Below are 24,365 nucleotides of genomic sequence, written 5' to 3' on the forward strand. Positions count from 1 at the left end.
TATTAAAATAGGAAACAGTTTTTTTAAATTGCAGTAATATTTCACAATATTACAGATTTTACTGTATTTGTGATTAAATAAATGCAGTCTTCTTGAAGCTTCTTTTAAAAACATTAAACAACAACAAATACAATCTTCATGAGAACTATAATTGTGAGTGTTAACTCGAACAGAAGGAAATAAATGTAGGATATAACCAAATATTAAATACTGGAGGGAAACAAAAATTATTTTGGTTAACTGAAAAACCCATATTGATCATCCGAAAAGGCCTTTAATATCTATGCCGCTTACGGCCCTGTACTTACACAAATCCTAAAACATCTCAACAATAATAGTCCAAGATCCTTTTGAGGACAGTTTAAACCTATAATCTTACAGTTACCAGCCAATATGTTTAACCACAAGAAGACTAAAGAAGCCCCAACACTTTGTTTTAATCCCCATGTCTGCAGCGGTTTCAGAGAAGACTGAAATTTTAATGTCGCTGACGGGCACTGCGCACCTCTGCCTGGTTAAATATCATCGTTAATTAACACGTAAAGGTACGCTGTCAGCAGAATGACAGATGGCCGCAGCGGCGTATAAGAGAAGGTTGATTAATCTATGAATTAAACATTAAATACTGCTGTACATGCAATTTGACTTGAATTAGGCCCAACATTAAGGGTTTTGGGGAGGGTGCATGTGTAATAAGGCCATTCGGACTAATTGAATACAAATAGTAGTATACAAATGTGAGCATGTGCAACATTTGTGTGCTGAGAAGCTATTTTAGGACTTTCAGCGATGATTTGACGGTCTCGAATAATATGAACGTAGCACGGCCATGCATATCTAAGAATCTCATCTCGTCCGCCTTGGCTTAAAGAGCGAGTGTGTTAAGTGCTCTCAGCCCACGGGTGTTATAAATCAGGATCAGCAGTCAGGTTAGAGAGGAGAGGGCTATGGCCTCAGTGAAGCAACACAAAGCCAGACTCTTTGTCTAACTTGGTCTCCCTCGCTGGCAATGCGGTTTGAGCTGCCTTGAACGTTTCACTCCATTACATTTCTGCTGGAAATATCATTTCGTCTTGCCAGTATTAATCTGTTTTTTTTTCCAATACATACAAGTCATACACTTTATTAATAATATTTCCATACTGCAATGAAAGTTGCTTCTATTGTGGGTTAAAATCATACTTAAGTATATAATACTAGGCTAGTATTTTATAGAGTTATTGCCTGGAGTCAAAATAGAGGTAAGAAATAAGTACAACTTCACTAAATTGTAATACACACACACACACACACACACATTTACATGTCAAAGAACACATCGCCCTCTACTGGATCATATGAAAACAGCTGTGTAATGTATGCAGCATGTAGAGCATATATGAACATCTAGGCCCATATATGTTAGGCATGAAGGCATTGAATGATGACAGGTAAAATTAAACCCCACAACAACTATGCTAAATCATTTTTTAAGGACATTTAAATGCAAAATCTGTTTATATGCTTCGGCAGACGTGTTGAAAGTTGGTGGATAGCGCCACCTACTGGTAAGCATGTACATTAACATTCAACATTTTTGGATCAGTACGTTTTTTTTGTTGAAAGAAACTACTTTTATTTAGCGAGGATGCATTGAATTAATCTGAAATCCATAAATGTCTATTTCAAATAAATGCTGTTCTTTGAAAGATGTTGAAAGATGAGTTTCAAATTCTAATTATTTTTAAAATACAGACTTCATAAAAAAAAAAAGAATTTAAAATCTTACCAAACCTACATTTTTGAATGGTAATGTATTTCTAATGGTTTATATTTAATGCATCTGGCAAATGCTTCTATTCAAAAAAGTGTATTCAAGATACACATTTTATCAGCTTACTAGCTGGGTATCAAACCAATAACCTTTTTTAAAAAGTCAGAAAATAGTCTTAGTGTTGATGAAGATCACCATGCTATACCAGTTCATATACAATAAAAGTATAACTAAATACAATTAAGCTTGTTCGGAGTAAAACAGAACCCACTTTTTTTTTTTTTTTTTTTTTTTTATTGTCAACTCGAAGTCCTAGGACTCACTATATGGTGTCTAACAGGATAGAATAAAGCTGACCTGTAGTTCATGTTTGAGAGCAATAAAAAATACCAAACAAATGGATCAAAAATGTTTTTCATTATTTTAAACAATCACAATACAAGTCCTTTTTCTGTATATGCCTAACGGAAGGAACATGCAGGCGTACACGTAAAAATAAAAATACAGTGAATCTGCTCCATCAAGACAGTGGCAGCAGTCTAATCCTACTACGGTTTCTATTTAAATGATCTAAAATGCTGAAAAAATATATCAACTCAAACTTGACTATGTCAGAATCTGTGTTCAAGGACCGAGGTCTACGCGATAAGAAATGTAACGAGACCTCTGTGAAAAACTAGTGGTTTTATATAAACATCTGTCTCTCTATGAACTGTACAACCTGTTAAAAGGTTTTCCTTGTTATTCTGAAACAAGGAACTGAGATGCTTGTGACATACCACTTGACAAAATGTGTCATTCATACGCAAATACTCGATGAAAAGTCAGTGTTCAAGTTGACCGAAAGACCAACTTCCAAAGTTTGACACCATAATATAGATGAAAAAGAGCTCTTCTGTCAATGTAGAATGCATGTTATTCCAGATGTTTCTGCTAAAACTGTAAAGGCCTGTGTAAAGCTGTCGATGGCCATGAGCTGTTATCACAGTATTTAAATGAATAATTGACCCCAAAATGGAAATTTGCTAATAATTTGTTCACCTTCAGGTCATCGAAGATGTGGATGTGTTTCTTTCTTCATCATATAAGATTTGAGGAGATTAAGCATCCCATCACTTGCTCACCAATGGATCCTCTACAGTGAATGGGTGCCGTCAGAATGAGAGTGCAAACATCTGATAAAAACATCACAATAATCCACAAGATTTCAGTTCATGAGATACATTGTGAAGTATAAAAGAAAGAAATTAAGGCATTTTTAACTTTAACCTGGCGCTTTTGACCATAATACGTAACGTTTCCTCCCTCTCCTATTGTCCTCTCATATCAAAATCCACCGACATATTGGTGTTTTGAACTGTTTTGGCTTGTAAACGGTGTTTAATCATTGCATTTTACTCTCCTCATTCAGACAAGATGATTTTTTCACTGGAGAAACCAATATTATGGAAAAACAAGTATTTTAGCCAGAAGCAAAGGCTGTTTGATGTTTTAAAAAGTCTTAGTAATGGATTCATTTATAACAAAAATTCAGATTTTCATTTCACAAGATGTTAGATGATGGACTGGAGTCATATGGATTACTTGTGGATCATTGTGATTTTTTATCAGCTGTTTGGACTCTCATTCTGACGGCACCCATTCACTGCAGAGGATCCATTGGTGAGCAAGTGATGTAATGCTACATTTCTCTTTCTCAGCAAATTTTCTTTATTCAGTGAACTATTTTGGGTTAAGTATTTCTTGAACTTTTCACATAATTGGGAATGATGCATTACTATGCACACTGAGAAACTGTATTGTATCAGAATGTGTCTACAGTCACTACGGCTGACTTGTTTGTAATTCTGTAAATTCAGTGAAATTTTGTGGCGGAAAAGTCCCATTGGCTTTTGTCAACAGTGTAGTGATGCATGTAGCACACGTCACTTTAAAACCAAGCAGCTTTCTCTTGATCTAAGCTGTGAATTTGTGGAACCAACTTAAAAAGAAGCTAAATCTGCTTGTGAAACTTTTTCAGCTTCATGTGAAACTCCCGATTGTGCAGATCCCTAATGAAATGACTGGATTTTTTTTGCAACATTTCGCAGAGCAACAGTAACACTGAGAATCCCAACAATCTACAGTCCTGCATGGGAACTACAAAAGCAAGCATTTCTAAACTAGCAGAAGTCATTACTGACTGGGATGAATGCACAACTAACCCACCTGCTGATCACAGTACCGTCTAAAATACAAAATAAGCTATTTCCCAGAGTCTAAGCAGTATAAAACAGTCCACTGGGGTTGAGCCGACTGAATCAGAGCTGGACGTGTTGGACATCTTTAAACAGTTTTTACAGGCTCAGACCCCCGGTCAGGTCATGTTGGCAAGTCCATTGTGTTTGCTGGGAAGTGGTTTGAACACGATCGGACGGCTGTCACGCCGCCAGCCTGCTGTTGTTTGTCTGCAGTGGGCTCCAGGACGCCGAGTGCTGGGAGGGGTCCTGAGAATAAGACCGTCCCTCACAGCACGGATGGTTCTCCTCTTTAGGGATGCCCACGGCACACAAACGCCGATGTCGTAGTAACCGGTCAGTTCTGGAAAAGTTCTGTGTAATAGAAGACTGAGTTAGCCTCTTTTTTTGACAAGAGAAGATATGCGGTTTAAATGAATTGGCTGTTTTGGACATGCTTTAAATGAACTGATTCACTGATTCCCAGTGTCGAAAGAGTTTCCCAAAAAGCCCCTGCGTGCCATTTAAAGTGTTCTTTTGTAGGAACTATGGTTTTATTGTCTGGCTACACACTTTTGTTATCACTATGTTTTCGAGTATATGAATTACATTGTGTATTTAATGTAAAAATGCACCATTTTTAATGTTAATGTTCAAGGCTGCATTTATTTGATCAGAAATGCTAGCACTTTAAATTAAATTAAATTTATGCATTTAGCAGACGCTTTTATCCAAAGCGACTTACAGTGCATTCAGGCTATCAATTTTTACATATCATGTGTTCCCGGGGAATCGAACCCCCTTCCTTGCGCTTGCTTGCTTTCTAGCTCAGTGCTCTACCAGTTGAGCTATAGGAACACTAAATCTAACTACAAGCTGCCATTACTTTGGTCTTCAGTGTCACATGATCTTTCAGAAATCATTCTGGTATGCTGTTTTGGTGCTCAAGAAACATTTCTCATCTTTATCAATGTTTTAGAAAAACAGCTTAATATTTTTGTGGAAACTGATTTTTTTTTCAGGATTCTTTGATGAATATAAAGAACATTATTTATTTGAAACATTTTTTTTTTGTAATATTATAAATGTTTTTAATGTCAGTTCTGATCAAATAATGCATACTTGCATACACAATGCATGAATAAAAGTATTATTATTGTTTTAATCTGTAGTGAATAGGTCCAGTTTGATATTGCAGACCAAATCAGACTCGGATCATGATTTCTGCCAGCTAAATTGTCCTACCAGCTTAAAAACAATATTGTATACAGTTTTCTGGCATAATTCAGGCATAAGCACTCAAAAGTATATGCAAATATATGTATATGCATTAAAGGGGGGGTGAAATGCTATTTCATGCATACTGAGTTTTTTTACACTGTTAAAGAGTTGGATTCCCATGCTAAACATGGACAAAGTTTCAAAAATTAAGTTGTACGTTTGAAGGAGTATTTTTGTTCCAAAAAAAACTCTTCCGGTTTGTCACAAGTTTTGGAAAGTTTTTTTCGAGTATGGGTCTGTGTGACGTTAAATGGAGCGGAATTGGAGCGAAAAAAATGGGTCCTAAGGCACTTCTGCCGGAAGAGCGCGCGCTCCCGTATAGCACAGCACTGAGAGCACAACAGACATTCACTGATCAGAGCGAGAGCGTCGCGAAAAGTCACAAAAGAAGTGTGTTTTTGGTTGCCAGGTCAAGACAACCCTGCACAGATTACCAAAAGAGAAACAGCATTAAGGGACCAGTGGATGGAGTTTATTTTTACAGAGCATCAACGGAGTTGTGCAAGTGTTTTTGTTTGTTCCCTGCATTTCGAAGATGCTTGTTTTAAGAACAAGACCCAGTTTGACGTCGGATTTGCACATCGTTTATTTCTTAAGGATAATGCAGTCCCAACGAAAAAGGGTCACGATCGTGTGTTGGAACCGCATGCGGTGAGTAAAACTGCTTCAAATGTCTCTGTGTTGTTAACTTAGCTATCGGCGCGTAAGCACATCAAGTAAACAACATGCGATGTTGTCATCAAACTGCACTTTCCACATGTACAGCTTAAAAAAAAAAAAAAAAGACGACAAAGTGGAATTTAGTCATTTTCCAAAACCGCTAAGCAATATATACAGTTTCAGTACATACCACATAGAGACGTCGTTGCTGATGCTGCTCTTGTTAAATTTCAGCCTCTGGATCTGTGTCACAGCTTCCAAACGATCTCAACGCAAAAGCCTACTGGCGCTCGTGATTCTTTAGCTCCGCCCACACATCACGCCTCTAGGCGCTCGTGTTTTTCCGGGAAAAATCGGTACAGACTATCTTTCTCTTATAAATATAATAAAAATAAAGACTTTTTGGAGTTATGAAGGATGCAGTACTACTCTATAGGTACTCAAGATTAACAGGATATTGAGTGAAAACGAGCATTTCACCCCCCCTATAAGATTTTGTTAATAATCTGCTATCACAACGATAAAGGCAAAATCAAAATAAAAGGAAAACGTACCATATTTACTTTCTTAATACACATTTCTAGACTTATGGTGCACAATTTATTATTAATCAGTGTTACAGTCAGTTATTTTAAATAAGAAACTATCTCCAAACTGTCAATCATCTAAATATAATATACTGTTTTTAAGCTAGCATCACCAAGCGGTCTTATTTTTCAACTTCTTCACTTCATTCTAGCAAAATAAAAAATTTTTGTGATGAAATTGATTCCTGATGGATACAATGACACTTTTGCTACTTAGATATCCTGTTTGACTTTTTATAAAGCCACCATTATGTTGTCGGACACTAAAAAGTACTGTAATACTATCATACAGACACACATTTATGCACATAATGGGCAAACAGCAAGGTCCCTGTGTGTCATGTCTCACCTGTTGGCAGCGGTCACACTGATAAGGCTTCTCACCGCTGTGAACACGCTTATGTCTTTCCAGATGATAGCGCTGAATAAACCTCATGTCACACATATCACACGCAAATGGCTTTTCCCCTAGAACACACACAGATGTACACATATTTACTTCATGCATCTCTTTGTATGAATCAGAAGATGACGTGTGAGCAGAAAGGCTTATGGTGTACCTGTATGGGTGAGAATGTGCCGTTTGAGGTGGTAACTACTGCGGAAGGCACTGTAGCAGTGCTCACATATGAAGTTCTTCTGCACTTGAGAGCTGAGTGAGTTATCGTCATTAACGTCAGGAATCTCCACCTTCACGTCACATACAGAAAAAAACAACAGTGTTCAGTCAGGATACAAATACGAGAGGAAGTGTGTAAATGTGATAAACAGGCAAAATCACGGAGCAATACTGCAGACAGACTGAACGCATGCCTGGGGTTTTTCTCTCATTTTGGTGGGAAGTCCAGACTTCCTGTTCTTCTTCTTTGGCTGCACGTTCTGGCTGGCTTGCATGTCTTTTTCATCCAAGAGCCTGGAAGAGTGAAACTCTCCGTCCTTACGGATGAGCTGTTCAGAAACAGAGTATATAAGTCACCGAACTGAATGCAAATGATTTTATACCATATGAAGTTAGAGTAGAAAATAAAAAAGTAGAAAATAATTGCTTTTAATATATTTGTGGAAATAGTGTATTTTAGAATTCTTTGATGAATAGAAAATCTTCTGTAACATTATAAATGTCTTTGCTGTCACCTTTGTTCATTTTAATGCATCCTTGTTGAATTAAAGTGTTACATTTATATGAAGAGATCATCTGCAAAAACAGAAGACTCCATTTTTAAAAGTGTTCAAAATCCTGTTTATTTATTATCCTGCATTCCAATTAATATCATTCAAACTGCAGTTGGATTGTTTTGATTAAATAATAAAAAAAATACAGCTAACTAATACAATAAAAACATAACACAATTAAAAAAATGTTATTGTTTTTTGTGAATAAACTATATACATATACACACAACCTTTTGAATGGTACTGTATATTTATGCATTTGGTAGTTTTTATCCAAACAAAGCAATTCAAATTGCATTAAAATCACTTATTTTATCATTTCATGCATTGCCTGGGAATTGAACCCATGACCTTAGTGTAAGCTGCAGGATTCTGTGGAAGACTTTCAAAATTGAAATGAATAGTTCACCTCAAAAAGTCATTCCAGACCAATATGACTTTCTTTCCTAACACAAATCATGTCTTTTTCCCTTACCAGTGGTGGGCAGCTGACTCCTGAGGGAAGCACCATGTGGCCGTGTTGGCTGTGGGTGTCCTGGTTGTGATTGTTGCTGTGACTGTTTTCTCTCTGTCCCTGGCCCAGATGAGAGCCCATCTTCTTATGGCTGGGCATGGAGCCGGCCTGCATGAGTGCCATGCTGGACAGCACCGCTTCACAGCCAAGCAACCCAGCCTGTGTAGAAATACAACCACAAACATACTAACTAACAACGCTTACCAAGGTCACTAATCTGATGGGTTGGAAATTTAGCTTGAAATCTGACATATGTGACCCAGTTACCACATATTTTTGTTAACATTGTCATAATGATCCTAAAATACACATTTCATATTAGTAGTAGTAGTAATTATAAATTATGTTAAATTATTATTAAAACTATAATTAATATTTTTCCATAAATTATGTATTTTAATATCACTGAGAACAAAACTGTCAAATTAAATATTTATTTATTTATTTGAAATAAATGATGTTGTTATAAGAATTCCCCACAACTATATTATTCACAAAGGTCATTCTCATTATTGCAATATAGTAATTTGTCAGTGTAATGCAGTTAAATAAAATCTATAATCAGGTAAAATTATAGATATTTTAAACACTAAAACAATGTGAAATGTGCTTAATTGTAATTAAAATGTTTTTTAAAAAATCCTAAATGGTCCTAAAAAGGCTTAACTTAATGCAAAAAAATAATTTTGGGAGAAATTTGTCCCAGACATGTTCTTTTGTGAGATCTGCCCAATTACTGGTAAACAAATCTGTGTACGTTTTGTGTCAAGTCACGCTGTGAAAGTGAAGTACAAAGAGTTAATACACAGAAACGCCAAGCAAAAGGAAAATGAAGGCCTTCTTTTTCAAACAAATGTGGACAAATGCAGAAAATGCAAATGAAGAAGAGAAAAAAAACACACTGACCCATTTCATGTGATCTCGCACTGAGCTGTTGGAAAGGTGTGACATCGCAGTGATGAGAGTGGGTGTGTGTGTGTGTGTTGGATTACAGAGAACTTCGCTCGGGGCAGGGAGAGTGTTTAGAGACCACACAAGCCCCAACCATCAGGGGCCCAAGCCTAGAAACAGAAGGGGGGATATAAAGCCAGGGTAATATCCATCTCTGTCTATGATGTTGCCACACATCTAGCCCAACCGTGGACAAATCATGGCTTTTATTCGCTAGAATCAGACATTTTCCATGTCTGCATTGCCAAACCTTTGTTTATGTAGGCTTATAGGGCTGTGTTTTTAAGCCATGAGAGTTTGGCTTCAGATTAGCGTCAAGAGTCCCTAAATGACATCTGGAAACAAACCAGGTCAAAACTAAAACTAAGTGGAGTGGACTCTCATCGGTTCTGTCAAACTCAAATGGAAGGAATACATCCGAGGGTTTATGCCCTGTTGATTTTGGATTTGCTTGGTCGGATTCTGGAACTCACTGGAATAAAAAAACAGATTGATTTCAACCACCCTCTTTCCTTCCATCGCTTATCCCTGTGCAGCAGTCCGACTAACTCACCCTCAAAGATCCAGATAAACACAACTATAAATCATGAATGACCAGAATGAGGCACGGAAGCCACTGGACAATGACAGCAATTGCACAAGACAAAATTAACAAATTATGATTGCAATGACATATAGATCGAGGTGAGTGGGTGAATAATGTGATTTCCATTTATTCGGCTCGTGAAGGGATTTGGCAACCTGCAGGGTCCTGGAGGTTAAATTAATTCCAGGAGATAGAAAATAAAATTGCATCAGTCTAATCCCATGACAAACAGATTGCAATCTATAGCAAATCAAGCCAAAGATAACAAACTTTACAAGAACAACTCTACTGCGTCTATGTAACACACTCTATTATAACTCAATTAGCCTGAAATTATAGGTAATAAATCAAAACTTCTTTGCGGTTTGGTGTGCTTTTATTAGAAACCATGATATATGAATGCAAATTACAGCTTGTATTAAAAGTAACAAAATGCGCAAATTAGGATATTTACAATCTCAATTTCTGAGTGAAATTCATTTTTCTTCAGTCTGAAGTGTAAAGACATTTTTAATGTAAAGTCCTCCATTCATCCTGCAGCACAACAGGGCGCGAGTTTACCGTCTATTTAACTTCATATTTCAGTGGAATTAAAACGTGAATCTTTTTAAAATGTTACTGTAGGTTTAATAAAAGCAGCACCGCAGTCTGCGCGCATTTGTTTTACCTTACTCCTCTTCGTTTACAGTAGCCCAATGTTTTCTTGTCGGACAATCTTTTCAGTTTACAAACACAGAAAACGTTACCGGAAGTGCTCTCTGGGGAGAGCGTCTGTCACGTGATCCCCACACTGGCAACAAATAACAGGCTACTTCCGGTGTAAATAAAGTTCACGAGCGTCAATGAGGGAATTTATTTTATTAAAATGTCAAATGTTGTGGTGCTTGCAAAAAGTAACCTTTATTTGATATTTGGAAACGAGGAAATATAATTATACCCTTTCTAATATAAAGGTTTTAGTGACAAACATTGACGTTTTAATTTACAAATTTCAATAGAAAGTAAAACAAGTGACAACAAATTAAGCTTTCAGCTTCAAGGGACATGTTGAGCCTATGTATATTGACCTATTGTTTGGGTAATTCTCCTTTATAAAGGAGACTAAAGCAAAATTATGCAGACAATGCATTTAATACAATCAAGTCACTATACTATTAACTAACTTATACAATATCCTTATTAAATTATGGACACCAGAAAAAAAAAAATCTTGTGAGTACTTAAATTTAAAGCTATTTTTGAACAGTACACATAAAATCACCTTATTAACAGACATCACTGAAACAAGTGTGCTACAAAAAAATCACTCCTGTTTCTGTGAAAGCCCTTGACTCTGATAGAAAAGAGAGAGAGAAAGAGCGTGTGTGAGAGAGTGAGAGAGAGAGAGAGTAAGGGGAACAGCCCATGCTTTAGCCAATCAGAAACACTTTCCAACTGTGAATCAATCATTTTGCACATTCAGGTTTGCTGACATCACATGTACAGACACAGTGCGTCTCAATCCTGGTTCTGGAGGCCTCTACAGTGCAGATCTTGGATGTCGGCCTTATTTAATACACATGATTTATATAATCAGACTCATTAGTAAAGGCCCTAATAGGCTACCTAAAATTAGGTTTTCTAAATGAAATCAATACTTAGGTCGGCCAGAATCTATGAGATTCATTCACTTCATGACCTCTGTAGATGCATATATTTTTTTGCGAGCTTTCTCATTGAAGTCAGTATTATGTACCGCTTATAAGTCGACATTTTAGCAACCTTTAGAAAATTGCAACTTTAAACATGATAAGTTAAGGGGGGAAATAATGTGACATAGTCTATTGGTAGAGCATAGATATTGAAACAAACTACAGGTCCTTTCCTAGTTCCTCTATCTCATCAAGGAAGAAATCCATGTCCTTGGTGGTCAGCTGAGGAGAAACCACAACCATACGGAAGAAGTTGACGTGTTCATCCATGGGCTGGTATCCCACCATCATCGTGCCACGCTTCATCATTCTCTCTTTGATGACTGGCGCCACCTGATGGCGTACATTAGACATGACATTAGTAGCAATCATTCCGTGCTCAATAATGACATTTTCTGCCACATTATTTGTCATTCTACATTTAAACGAAGCTGACCTTTGATAACCTTTCCTGGTAGTCTGCACTGTTCTCCTTCCCTCTCAGACTGGGTGGAATGAACCAGAAACAAACGTTCACAAAAGGCCCCTATATTGGAAACCACAAACCATATATAAATATATAAACATGCATCATGTTTATGTAAACATTAGTATACTGCTTCGGGTTTGTATACAGTGCAACACTGTACCTTACAAACCAACTTGAAATTGTCCCTCTTCTCCATTTCTTCAACTAAATACCTAGTGCAGACATAAATAATAGATTATTAAAATATATATATATATATATATATATATATATATATATATATATATATATACGTATAAATAAATAAAACATACAGTAATGGTACATTTAGGTTTAAAATATTAAGCACCAAACTGTGTTCAACAATGACAATGATAATAACTGTTTGTGGAAATCAGCATATCTTAATGATATCTGAAGGATCGTGTGACAATGAAGACTGGAATAATGAGGCTGAAAATGCTACTTTGCATTACAGAAATAAATGTAATTTTAAATTATGTTCAAACAGAAAATCTAATAATATACTGCAATGCATTTAAGTAAATAGTGCATTAAGTCAATCGTGTTTAACAAAAAGACTGATGGTGTATTAATCAACAACAACATCTAACATATGCGTCAAATACCTTGCGAGGGCAAAGGCCTTCTCCACTCGCTCTGAAAGACCATGTGTTCCTATTGCCTTCCACATCAACCACAGCTTCAAACAATCCACCTTGCGGCCACACTGGATGGATTTGTCTCCCGTGTCTAGACTTGTATCGTAGAACTTGTCTTGCTGGAATAAGTAGGTTGCCTTGGCACTGTGACAGTGCATTAACAGATTCTACAGATTGAGTGAAGATAAAATTAGGAACAGTGAGTTGCACTTGTGTGCAAGTCAATATGAGTTCACTTCACAAATAAGCAAAAACATTGCATGAATTGACTTGCACGGGGTTAAAAGTAAAAGAAAAGAGAGATGGATTGCTACATAAGTGTTCATACCGTGGTATCTCTGAACAAAACCACAGAGCACTGCAATCCCGCCAGAAGCATTTTGTGAGGGTTCCAAGTCACAGAGTTTGCTCTGAGTGTTAAAAAAACAAACATTAAATGATATAGTCAAAAATGGACTACTTCTCTATCCGAATCACAGTGTTCAAACCTTTCTATTCCTGCAACCAGATGTTTATGTTTTTTGGAAAACAGCACGCTTCCTCCCCAAGCGGCCTGTAAAAAAGAGAGAACCAGACTGTATCAGTTAGAAATGGGTGAAATTCTGCAAACAAGGTGGGGGCCAAATGCATATAGACATGCTGCACAATAGTGTTACATAAGGTAAAAGTGCTGCACTTACATCAACGTGCATCCACATGCCGTTTCTTTCACTTATGTCAGCTATGCGGGTCAGAGGATCAAAGGCACCCTGCACTGTGGTACCCGCTGTGGCATTAACAAAAAATGGGACAGCATCCTAAAGGAGAAGCAGAGACAATGGTTAAACACCATTAACTTTTGACCATTGGACTTTTCATTAAAAAAAGTGATTTGTCACCCTTATGTCTTTCCAAATCTGTATGACCTTTTATTTCCATAGAACACAAAAGGAGATGTTTTGTCTAATGTTCACACACTGCTCTTTTCAATGCATGAAAGCAGACAATCAGATGTCTTTAGAACACTTTCTGGCTTATCTAATGTTGCTTTGTCCAAAAAACAGCTTGAACGTTCTGCAAAATACTTCCTTTTATGTTCCATGAAGGGAAGAAATTCAAATGCATTTGGAATGAGATAATAAATCATAATTTTTAGGTGAACTAAGTTCTCACTTACACAAACTGCTCTAAATTTACCATAAAGTTCATAATAAAATCATAATACTACCATTAAATATGAAACAGGGGTCAGCAGGGATGCCTTGAATTGATCACAAATGAAAGTAAATATTTATAATGTTTTACAACTTTCCTTTCTATTAATTCTGAAAAAACTGTTTTCAGCATGAATGATTTCTGAAACATCATGTGACACTGAAATTTCAGCTTTGCATCACATGAATAAACTTTTTAGTATATTAAAATATATATTTTTTTATTATAATAATATTTCACAATATTATCTTCAAAAATAAAATAAAATAAAATCTGTATTGGTGAGCATAAAAGAATATTTTCAAAAAAAAAAAAAAAAATCATCTTACTGATATAATTTCAATATTTACTTGTGATTTTGCCTGCACGATTTGTGCCTCCAGGTCCTCTGGTATCATGCTGCCACTGTAGGGGCACAAAAAAACATTTGAAACAATTTAAAGTGAAACACTGGTTTTCCAAAATGTGTTAAGAGATAAGTTCCTGTACCTTTCATCCACTTTTACAATGAAAATGTTGTCCGTTCCAATACCAAGGAAAGCAGCTGCTTTTTTCATTGAGTAATGACTCTAAAAAAAAAAAATGTATACAGTTTTAATAATACTGCTTTATTTGCTATTTTAAATCTAAAATTAGAACAAATGGGTCTTGTCTTTTTGCCTGTTGTGATGTAAATATAGCCATTCGTGGTGTGGCCCACAAGCCTTGTGTCTTCACTTGAGGGAAGGCCCAGTACCGTGCAGCGTTCATGGCATACATGTTGGACATTGAACCCCCAGGACAAAATATCCCGTCTCCTTCCGACCAGCCAACCAGAGAGCGAAGCTTGCAGAGCACCTCCTCCTCCATCAGGACAAACACCGGAGCCACTTCATAAGTGTATCTGTGAAAACTTCACACTGAGTATGTTGCAGATTGAGCAGTCATGATATGTATTCATAGTATTTATTAAAGAAATAGATTTGGGGAACTTATTGGAGAAATGTAGCAACATCACTTGCTCACCAGTAGATCCTCTGTTGTGAATGGGTGCCATCACAAAGAAAGTCTGAACATCTGATAAGTAATCCACAATAATCCGGTCCATCAGTGAATGTCTTGTGTAGTGAAAAGCTGCATTGGGTTTGTTTCTTACAAACATGCCGCTTTTCACAACACAAGACATTCATTGATGGACTGGATTCTTGTGATGTTTTTATCAGCTGTTTGGACTATCATTCTGACGGCACCCATTCACTGCAGAGGATCCATTGGTAAGCAAGTGATATAAAGCTACATTTATCTGATAAATAAATCTGTTCTGATGAAAAAATAAACTGACCTACATCTTTGATGGATGAGTAAATTTGAACTATTACTTTAAAAAATGTTATGATGTTTTATTTCTATATTTTCTGTTTTCATTTGTAGCAATTTTATCTCTTAGTTATCATTTATTTTTTAAAATTTATATTGTGCATGTACATTTTCAGTTAATGATAACAACATTCTTTGCATTATCTTAAAATTTCAGATCCTAATTTCATCAATCTCTAATCAACACAGTTTTTAGATAGTGAAACCAGCGGCTCCGTGCTGTTATCAAACGGTGTCATCTGATAGCTTCAAGTGCTCTGATAAGTTACTTATTACTATGACAACAAAGTTTAATGGAAAACTTCAGTGTAACAGCTTACAATTTACTTCAACACTTTTTAACCCCTCAGTTATTAAAACGGCATTCGTTTTTTTCAGCACTCATCTGAGATCTTTAAAAAGGCACATTCATTGTAACACATTAACATGAACAACTGAAAATGTCTATGTGGAAGTTCATTCACACATACTGGCTGGTGTTGAGGGATTCAGTGAGGAGCCGTCCTGTCAATGCATGGTAGTCCACACCAGCAAACAGCTGATTGAAGAACCGAGGATGACCTGTGAACGAAAAAAGGCTCTGGATCAGGATGTAACCGCATATTCAAGATTTAGGAGGAACAAATGTAATAATTTCAGAATATAGGATAACCGCTAATTTGAATAATTAGTGGGATTGGATCGAAGCACGTGCAACATACAGGTTTTAACACTGTATCTGGCCACATCTCGAACCCTCTGCAGTAACTGCTTGTGAGATTCTCCATGCTCTCTGAGATCAAGGTCCAGAAGAGCTCTCAGCTGATCGGGATCTTTCCACTCACACACCTGTGAACGCAAAGCCATGCAGTTGATCTCCCGAGATACAAGATAAGATAGGAAGATGCAGAAGTTGTTAAATGGGATGATAAATTCTTGAAAAACTTAACCTTCTCCTTCAAGTCAGTTCCTTTGTGAAGTATCTCCTCCATAATCACACTGAAAGCCTCAGTAAGAAACAGCTTGCCATCTGACTCATACATGTCCGATTCTTCCAGGTGGACATAGCCATTCATATATTCTGTGAGATACATATACAAGTACATATATTACTAAATAGGAGAATACAATATGATAAAATAAACCAATGTTCAATAAATAATTCATTTTAATTTAGGCTATTAACAGAAACAACTCTTCAGAAACTACTCCACATGATATAGGATTAAAACACAAATAAGCAACAAATATGCGGCTATGCAACACTACCGTTTTTCCCCTATTGTTTTGCATTTTATTTTTTTAGCAAAAAAAAAAAGAAAAAGAAAAAAAGTTTAAATAGGCTACTATTTTTTTTTTTTTTTTACAATTCTGTAAATTATGACAAAATTTACTGAAATACTACGAAAAAACTAAAATTTCTTACTTTTGATTAATTCTGTGAATTGTCTGTGTGTATGTGTCAGCCTCATATCATAATAATATCAACGTCATATCATCTTCACATGGTTTGTTACTGATCTGGTGATCAATGTTGTCCAGAAGCAGCCTGATCAAGATCTCAGAGACTGATCCTAACCCTACCAGCTGTTATTAAAGCTGATCCATCATGTGGACCAGACCGGACCAGCCTAAAACTACTGGACTAAATTATCTATTTCATTTAAAAGACATGGATTTTATGTATAAATTCCATTGCATACTGCATTATAATACATACATATAATTGATATAACTTTAAAAAGCAATCGACCATAAACGCATTCGTTCTACTTCCCCTGATGTCCCACTTTTGATGAACTCTAACTGGCTTTGGTTACCAAGCAGCGCCACTACTCCGTGCATAATACGGAATTCAGCAGATGTGCACATCCAATCAGAAATCATAGTCAGTTTTATAATAAACACTATAAATACCATTGCAACAATCGCGATATTTTATGATGGGAAAACGTCATCAACGCCCCATTTCTTTTTCTTTTTTTATGGAAATATGACACCAAAAAGCAAAATGGCTGTCAGAAAGAATCAAAACCAGAAAGATTTAACTGTAATATGCAACTTTTTGCTTTTGTTAAGAATCAAGCTAATATTTCGTGCAACCTTTTTCTGTTTACTGTTTTTTTTTCACACTTTATTTAGCATCCAAACTTGAGGTAGATGAAAGCTGTGAGGGGTGTCACGTTTCAAGTTCTGCGACTTAGTTTTTATACAATGCATCATTCATCAGCAACTCGAAAAATTGCCATTCCCAACCCCGTATACCTGCAGTTTTTCCTGCTTCTATAAGGCACACAGTTCTCGTACTGTTACAGTATTACATGATCAGACTGAAATGCACGATTTAGTAAAACTATTAAATGAGTGCATTTAAGGGAACTACATGCGTGCAATCAAAAACAAACTTCTCACCTTTAGATGAGCTCATTGTGATGTTTTATGTCCTTTCTGTACTCAGCACATGAAACTCCACTGTAGTATCTGGTGTGGTAAGGATGCCTCGAGACCCTCAGTGGTTCATCGCAAGATCCAGCCTTCATATACGTGGATGCACACGCCCGATTCGTCAAGTGACATCCTATAATTGGATTAGAGTGATATGGGTGTGTCAACAAAAAATCAATCTTTAACTTAAAAAAATACCTTTCTGAAGACCCAGTTGATATGAGGCTGCATGCAACTGTCAAGTACATATTTGAATAACAATATTTCCAGCATTATTTTCTTAAAATGCTGAGAATATCTTACCATTGGATGGTTTTATTTGCTGGGTCCTGCATCTTAGTTGATAAGAGGCAGGTATATTTACTGACTCACACACAAGCAACCAGTGAGAATGATCGATACAATAACTTAACATGTTATATAATGAGACACACACACACACACACACATTCATTTAGGTAATGCATGCTACAAAACTGAGGTACAACGTTCAACATCTTCCTAACTCCGCAGCGTTGTTCTAAGTTCACATTAGACTGTTAGAGTTTGCTGATGAAAGAAAGATATATCCTTCCACGTATGTTTGTCAGATTGCACAACGATCCCAGATCATCCCACACACACTCACAAGAGTGGAATGGAATGTCACAGGGTTCAAATAAAGCCTGGACCGATGCAGGTCAGTTATTTGCATGTTAAGGCATTTTGCTGTCATCCAAAAAAAAAAAAGGAAAAAAAATCATTTGGAACATCCCCCCCCAAAGATTTGGAAATTATATTTTATTCGCAGCTTCATTACAAATTTTTCTTCCTGGATTTTACAATTTCATCGATGTTTGTACATAATAAATCCTTTAGACATGTTCCAGCTTTTCGTTAACCAAAATCGATAAAATATAAAACTAAAAACTGAATCAATATAAAACAAAAAAATGTACATGGCCAACAAATGCAATTTAAAAATAAATTAATAAATAGAGTACAGAGATTCTGATTAACAGTTGATTTGTAGATTTTCCATTCTTCACTATCCCTAACCCTAAAAAAGTTATAAAAAACTCTGCAGGAGCCAGTTATTTATAACTTATACCTATAAAACAATAAAAACATATCTGATAAACATCTAAATTATACAATAAAACAAGCTATAACACAATAAAATATAACCTCAACCTTTTATAATAATGCCAGTAACGATTCATGTAGTTTTTTTTATTTATTTTTATGACTTTTTTTTTTTTTTTTTTTACAAATAACCCATCACCAGAAACATGATCAATTTGCAAAACAGTAATAAGACATAAAACTACATTAAGTAACAAAACAGTGCAAAAAGGTACAAAAAAAGGACAATAACAGGAAAAAAAGTAACATGAAATGCAATTCATGTAAGCATGATAACAAATTTGAAATCACCAGGTTGCAATCTATCAAATAAAACAAGTATTATAATCCCAAAGCAAAAGATTCCATGAAGTCTGGCAAGACTAGATGCTGTTTAATGACAAGCCTGTGCAGTGGAATAGTACAAAGCTCCGCCTTCAATCCTATCACCTGCTTGGCAGGCAAAACAAGGGTGAACAAGGGTGAACAAGGGTGAAACACCAGGGTGAAAAAGCATCAGGGTGAAACAACGTGATATTTGCCGAGAGAGCGAAGGTCGCCGTTATGTTGCCAGATAGCGTTCTCTATTGGAACATAAAACTTTTTAAACTTCCGTCATAAACATGAGTCTCCCTTATCCGTTCATGGAATCAGTTCAAGTTTTAAGACTTTGATAAAAGCTTTCACATTTATTTACTTGTAAAGGAAAACATTATTCTGTAGAATGCATTAAGATGGAATGCTACAATACAAATAATGCAATTTGTACCATCAGAAAGCAAACACAAGCTGAAGTGCAATCTAAAAAAGTAGGAATGGAACTTGATCTCTCAGGAAGAAATAAGCTTAAGAGAAAAACAATCAAGTAATAATGCCATAAAAAAATAAAACATTGGAATAAAACAATGACATGGACAGTTAACTCAGTCTAGAACCTTTTTTGAAAAAAAAAAAGCATTACAAATGTAAATGCATTACATTGTTTTTTAATCTTAGCTTATTTGACAATGATATTTGCAAAAAAAAAAAAAAAAAAAGTTTGCACAGTAAGTTTAAGAAAAATATTTGAAATGCCCACATTTTAGCTAGGTGCGTTTGAAAGTTGCCCTATTATTTCAAGCATGCATCTGACTTATACATAGCATTTACTAAAAGAAAAAAAAAACTATCAAAATATGAAAAAGGTTAATAGAACTGACAAGCAGTTATAGTTCCCTCTAGTGTTACATTTGCATGTCTGCAAGTGCTACATGTATAAAAAGTGCTGCAGCTGTCAACTTCAAAACCCAGAGGACTAATTCACCATGGGTTCCCTTGAGATTTTCATATGGGTTTTTATAACTGGATTTTTAAAGAGATAGTTCGCCTAAAATTCTGTCATAATTTACTCATAAAAGAAGATGTTTTGAAGAATGTTCCCAACCAAAGAGTCGACGGTAGCCATTGACTTCCATAGTATGCAAAAAAACATAATGGAAGTCAATGGCTACCGTCAACTGTCTGGTCACCAAGGTTTGGAACAAGTGGAGGGTGAGTGAATGATCACAGAATTTTCATTTTTTTCATGAATTAGTCTTCTGGGTTTTGATGGCTCCTCTTAGCAGCCTCAGCAGTTTTCCAACAGGAAGTTGAGTTTGAGAGTGTCCAGGCCGTTCTCTTCCTGGGTTAGCAGAGAATGGAGATGAGCTGCCGTGGCTTGTTCCCTCTCACGCATGCTCCATTTTCGCAGCATGGTGAAAACCCGCATTTTGTGTTGGCTGTTGTCCTCCTCGATCTGCTGAAGAGTGGTGGTGTTCATACCCAGTGCCATGATCCCCACCTCCCTCCAGCTGTTCCCGATGCAGCCGGCCACCATCATCATCTCCTTCTCGCTCACCATCCTGGAGTCTGAGAAAAAGCAAAGTTATGTAATGAACCAGCGCTGTCATAAAGCTGCTACTTAAGATGCAAAGCAGAGGTGTGTACTGTATGTGACTCACGCAACGGCTTGTTTTCCACTTCCTGACGTCGTTTTGCTGTCGTCTCTGATAAACCAAAATCATTTACAAATTACAAATAGATTACAGCATGTACTAGAAAGTTTGAAGGCAATGGAGTGAAATAAATAATATATACATATGCAAAGTATACTATTAGGATCTTTTTTTAATATAATAATAAAAAAAAAAAAAAAAGAACACTACAAAACAGTCAAAGAAGCTTTACATTAATAGAACAGGAAAATAACAGTGTTTATATTGCAAAATTCTTCAATTATAAAAACAAATTGCTTTTAAAACAAATTTAAATTAAATGAAAGCAGCTCTACAGATTTTCAGGACAATTAAGCTTGTTATGTCCCACAATTGTCTTTTATTTGAATTCTCATTACTGTAACAATAAAATTGATGTTATCTTTGTCTTCCAGTATTTATACATTATGGTAGCATTTATTGCATGTAATTATTTATAAGTTAAATAATTTGATATATATATATATTATATAATTAACTGTAAGACAGTAAAAAATAACTATTACTGTAATAAAAAAAACAACATTAAAAATTAAAACAAGTTTAAATAATGAGAATAATATTCAAAAGTGTCACAATGCCAAGATTCTAGGGGTGTTAATGGTAGATAATGGAGGATTTACAACGGCTGAGTGTAAGATCATACCTGTGTTTTTTGGTTTCTTGCGTTTGTTGATTTGCAGCTTTTGAAGGAAATGCAGTTTAGGAAATGTCTCTTGCATGTCTTGCGTTTTCAGCAACTTCAGGAAATTCAGAGCAGCCTTGTTGTCTTTGTGAATCACATAATCCAAGATTTCCCGTACCTGTTTTGAACGCATGTTCGTGTCCTTGATGTTGTTGTACTCATTGTTGGACAGTATGCCCCTGGCATGGCAGTGCTGAAGCAGAATATCTGGATCTCCTGTCAGAGCCTCCAGTAGCTCTGTCTTGAGTCTCCGAATGAGCTTGATGCCATCTACAGGCCCATCCATCGCCTCTTGTGCTTGATCAGTGATGTGAAAAACTCGATTTGACACTGGCTTTCAAACTGAAGATTAAGGCTCTAATAAAATCAGAAAATTAAATTGTTTTAAACGCTTGACGACTACAAAACAGCATATAGCATGTACTAAAATACTTCATATTTTGGCTAGAGGCAGCAATATAAAGAACAGATCAACAGATGAGATTGTAGCTGAAGCATCATGGGTGCAGCCGAGATGAAGGAAGTATCTTTTTCATGATCCCTCCCACTGAAGTTGTTTTTAAAAACTGCACATGCTCTTTGTTATCACTTTCGAATTATGAAATATATATAGCGGATAGATTTTAAGCCTATATGCGTATGCTGAGAATGCACAAATTAATTCGTGATTATTTTATTGTTGGTGTATACTAGCGCATCTTTCTTTGAATTATCTGCAAGGGACTTTCCAGTTTAGCGACCCACAACTAGAGATGCGTCATCTTTGTTTACTTTCAATAAACGGCTATGGCGCACATTTGAACACATTTGTACATTGGTTTAGTTTGCTCAGGAATCATAAAATATTCAGCGACAATTACTAGTAGCTATATATTGATTAAAAAACACTGGCATCATTAGAGAGAAGAGCGCGGGAAACTGAAGAGAACAAAGAGATAGTTATTTTCTCAAATGATGCACAACATTCAACACAGGCTTTCATTTCCGAGCCACTTCCGATTTAAAATAAACAGCGTTACTGTTACAAATTAGTAACAATGTTACGGTTCCAAATTCGCGCGCTCTCTTTCCTTTCAAAAATTATTTTTTAGAAACTGAAAGTTTAAAATGTTGAGTTTTTTTTCGCCTGCACAAAGATATAGAAAGTATCAAACGGAAGTACCCTACACACATGAATGAAATCATATTTAATTAAGCACGAAAGTAAATTTAGTTTACCTTAGTTTGGCGGAGAAACGTTTGATGGCTCGTTCACACTTCATCCGCATGTAATGTGATATTGATACAAAAAAACAACTGCTGCTACCGCCCCCTTCTGGACAGGGAGTGTTATTAATCTACCTACAACTGATGCTATTTTTAGTATGAACCTGTACACTTTCACTATCGACAACTCATTTCTAAATGCCACCATCTTTTTATACTAATTAATTCATGCTGAACTTAAAAGAGAGCCTTGATTTGTTATTCATAAGTTACTCTAAAATGAGTCGTGAATGGGAGTGTGATGATGAAACCATAATTCTGCTTTAGGGAAGTGATGAACTGCTGAGACAGAAATAATAAAGCCGCAAACTAGGAAGAAAGTAGCTCTGCGCTGGTCACATCTATCTCTGTCTCATTTTGTTTGTGTCCACCTTCTAACCTGCTTAACAATTGCTAGACATGTCTAAGAAAGAATGATCACCATTTACATTATTTATAATTGATAATAACCATCTTCTTGTCTGGCTCTGACAGGATAAGTATGGCCTGATTGTAGGGATGTGTCTTGCGAGAACGTGACGAGAATACTTTGCAATAACAATTTGCTGTTTACATAGCTGCTAGATTAATAGTTTAAAGATGGCGTTCTCAATTCAAACACCCACGCGATGTTATTCCTGAATGACAACGATTCAGCTAAGTCTATTATGAGTGTCAGTGGAGCGTGAGAAGCACGTTTTGTCACTGCCCATGTTAATTAATCATTCATGCTGCAGCTGATCCAGAAAGAGCAACACAAACAGTATTTTCAACCACACATCATTATTTTTGTGTTAAATACATTTAAGTGACAGAAGTACTGGGATAAAAGCAGTATGGGACAAAAACAATTCTCTTTACAGTAACAATCAAAACGAAAGTATCTTAACATGTGTATGTATTGTAACGCAATATCCTCTTCTGCCGCCAGATGGCGACAAACTGCCGGTTAAAAAAGTATTTGTAATTGAATGGTTGTTTCAAAATATTCCAACTGAGAAACAGGTCATGAATTGAGACACTGACTCCTTCATTCATTTATTTATTTTTTATTTTGTTCAAATGTGTGTGTATATATATATATATATATATATATATATATATATATATATATATATATATATATATATATATATATATATATATATATATATATATATATATATATACTTTTTGAACATTTTTTTTTTCAAAACCACTAGGACATTTTTAGTTATTTTGTTTAGTTTTCTAATCTTTTTTTTTTCTTTAGAATCGTGAGAGAATCGTGATCTCCAATTTATAGGCCTATATATTAAAACAAAACATGATTCTCAATTTATCCAGAATCCTGCAGCTCTAGTTTACATGTTGTTTATTGCTGCATATAATTCATTAAAATAGAAGTTTAGTTTTATAAACTACAAGCTGATTTTAAAACATTTTGCACCAAAGTATTTTGCATTTTGTGTTTTTCAGTTGAATAAAATACTATTTTTTTCTATATATTTGATAATTGAGGATTTCTTCAAAAAAAGTCTGAAAATCTTGTCTGGTCTCGATCTCATGAACACAGTCTCGTGTCTCATCTTGTCTCGTGGGAAAAGTGTATTGTCACACCCAGACCTGATTTTGATTATGAGGAAGTTTCATTTGTGATTAAGTTTGATAAAAAAAACTCCATTTAACAGTTTAGCTTTTTTTGTGTGTCCATTATGTATATTTGAAGAGTTCAGATACAAAAACCTGAAATTGTCCTCTAAAATGAGCATTTTTCTCAGGCTCCTATGCTTATGTTAAGTTATTTCACTTCAATGGCAGTG

General features: G+C 35.7%; 3 protein-coding genes across 4 annotated transcripts; all 3 read right to left on the reverse strand.

The window, feature by feature from the left end:
• Nucleotides 1–2,151: 2,151 nt before the first annotated feature.
• On the reverse strand, nucleotides 2,152–10,506 carry LOC113041587 (zinc finger protein 740-like). 2 transcript variants are annotated; one of them, XM_026200200.1, is made up of 7 exons: nucleotides 10,389–10,506; nucleotides 9,091–9,245; nucleotides 8,146–8,343; nucleotides 7,311–7,445; nucleotides 7,058–7,187; nucleotides 6,847–6,965; nucleotides 2,152–4,344 (listed from the first exon to the last, which is right to left on the reverse strand). In XM_026200200.1, the coding sequence occupies exons 2-7, from the start codon at nucleotides 9,133–9,135 to the stop codon at nucleotides 4,174–4,176; spliced, it is 798 nt and encodes a 265-aa protein (XP_026055985.1). In that variant the 5' UTR covers nucleotides 9,136–9,245; nucleotides 10,389–10,506; the 3' UTR covers nucleotides 2,152–4,173. The 2 variants fall into 2 exon arrangements, with proteins under 2 accessions (XP_026055985.1, XP_026055986.1); XM_026200201.1 differs by lacking the exon at nucleotides 9,091–9,245 and having other exon boundaries at nucleotides 10,389–10,466.
• Nucleotides 10,507–10,560: 54 nt separating this feature from the next.
• On the reverse strand, nucleotides 10,561–17,638 carry LOC113041586 (cysteine sulfinic acid decarboxylase). Its single transcript, XM_026200199.1, has 14 exons — nucleotides 17,485–17,638; nucleotides 16,023–16,153; nucleotides 15,795–15,921; nucleotides 15,564–15,654; nucleotides 14,398–14,620; nucleotides 14,227–14,306; nucleotides 14,088–14,142; nucleotides 13,224–13,340; nucleotides 13,032–13,096; nucleotides 12,872–12,953; nucleotides 12,511–12,710; nucleotides 12,042–12,093; nucleotides 11,849–11,938; nucleotides 10,561–11,745 (listed from the first exon to the last, which is right to left on the reverse strand). The coding sequence occupies exons 1-14, from the start codon at nucleotides 17,498–17,500 to the stop codon at nucleotides 11,572–11,574; spliced, it is 1,503 nt and encodes a 500-aa protein (XP_026055984.1). The 5' UTR covers nucleotides 17,501–17,638; the 3' UTR covers nucleotides 10,561–11,571.
• A 1,481-nt stretch (nucleotides 17,639–19,119) lies between these two features.
• Nucleotides 19,120–22,655, reverse strand: LOC113041588 (uncharacterized). Its single transcript, XM_026200202.1, has 4 exons — nucleotides 22,537–22,655; nucleotides 21,280–21,675; nucleotides 20,601–20,645; nucleotides 19,120–20,508 (listed from the first exon to the last, which is right to left on the reverse strand). The coding sequence occupies exons 2-4, from the start codon at nucleotides 21,602–21,604 to the stop codon at nucleotides 20,228–20,230; spliced, it is 651 nt and encodes a 216-aa protein (XP_026055987.1). The 5' UTR covers nucleotides 21,605–21,675; nucleotides 22,537–22,655; the 3' UTR covers nucleotides 19,120–20,227.
• Nucleotides 22,656–24,365: the final 1,710 nt, after the last annotated feature.

The sequence above is a fragment of the Carassius auratus genome, chromosome 23 (genome assembly GCF_003368295.1).
Source record: "Carassius auratus strain Wakin chromosome 23, ASM336829v1, whole genome shotgun sequence".
Taxonomy (NCBI): Eukaryota; Metazoa; Chordata; class Actinopteri; order Cypriniformes; family Cyprinidae; genus Carassius; species Carassius auratus.

Bases quoted from the DNA above. Each gene is read 5' to 3' on its own strand.
- LOC113041587 (XM_026200200.1), bottom strand. From the start codon at position 9,135: ATGTCACACCTTTCCAACAGCTCAGTGCGAGATCACATGAAATGG. The intron at 8,344-9,090 runs GTCAGTGTGTTT...ATTTCTACACAG, and splicing joins TGCGAGATCACATGAAATGG to GCTGGGTTGCTTGGCTGTGA. The intron at 7,188-7,310 runs GCATGCGTTCAG...TGTGACGTGAAG, and splicing joins AAATGAGAGAAAAACCCCAG to GTGGAGATTCCTGACGTTAA.
- LOC113041586 (XM_026200199.1), bottom strand. The intron at 15,922-16,022 runs GTTAAGTTTTTC...TTGCGTTCACAG, and splicing joins GAACTGACTTGAAGGAGAAG to GTGTGTGAGTGGAAAGATCC. The intron at 14,621-15,563 runs GTATGTGTGAAT...AAGTTTTCACAG, and splicing joins GAATCCCTCAACACCAGCCA to ATACACTTATGAAGTGGCTC.
- LOC113041588 (XM_026200202.1), bottom strand. From the start codon at position 21,604: ATGGATGGGCCTGTAGATGGCATCAAGCTCATTCGGAGACTCAAGACA. The intron at 20,646-21,279 runs GTATGATCTTAC...TTGGTTTATCAG, and splicing joins CAAGAAACCAAAAAACACAG to AGACGACAGCAAAACGACGT. The intron at 20,509-20,600 runs GTGAGTCACATA...GCTTTTTCTCAG, and splicing joins AGTGGAAAACAAGCCGTTGC to ACTCCAGGATGGTGAGCGAG.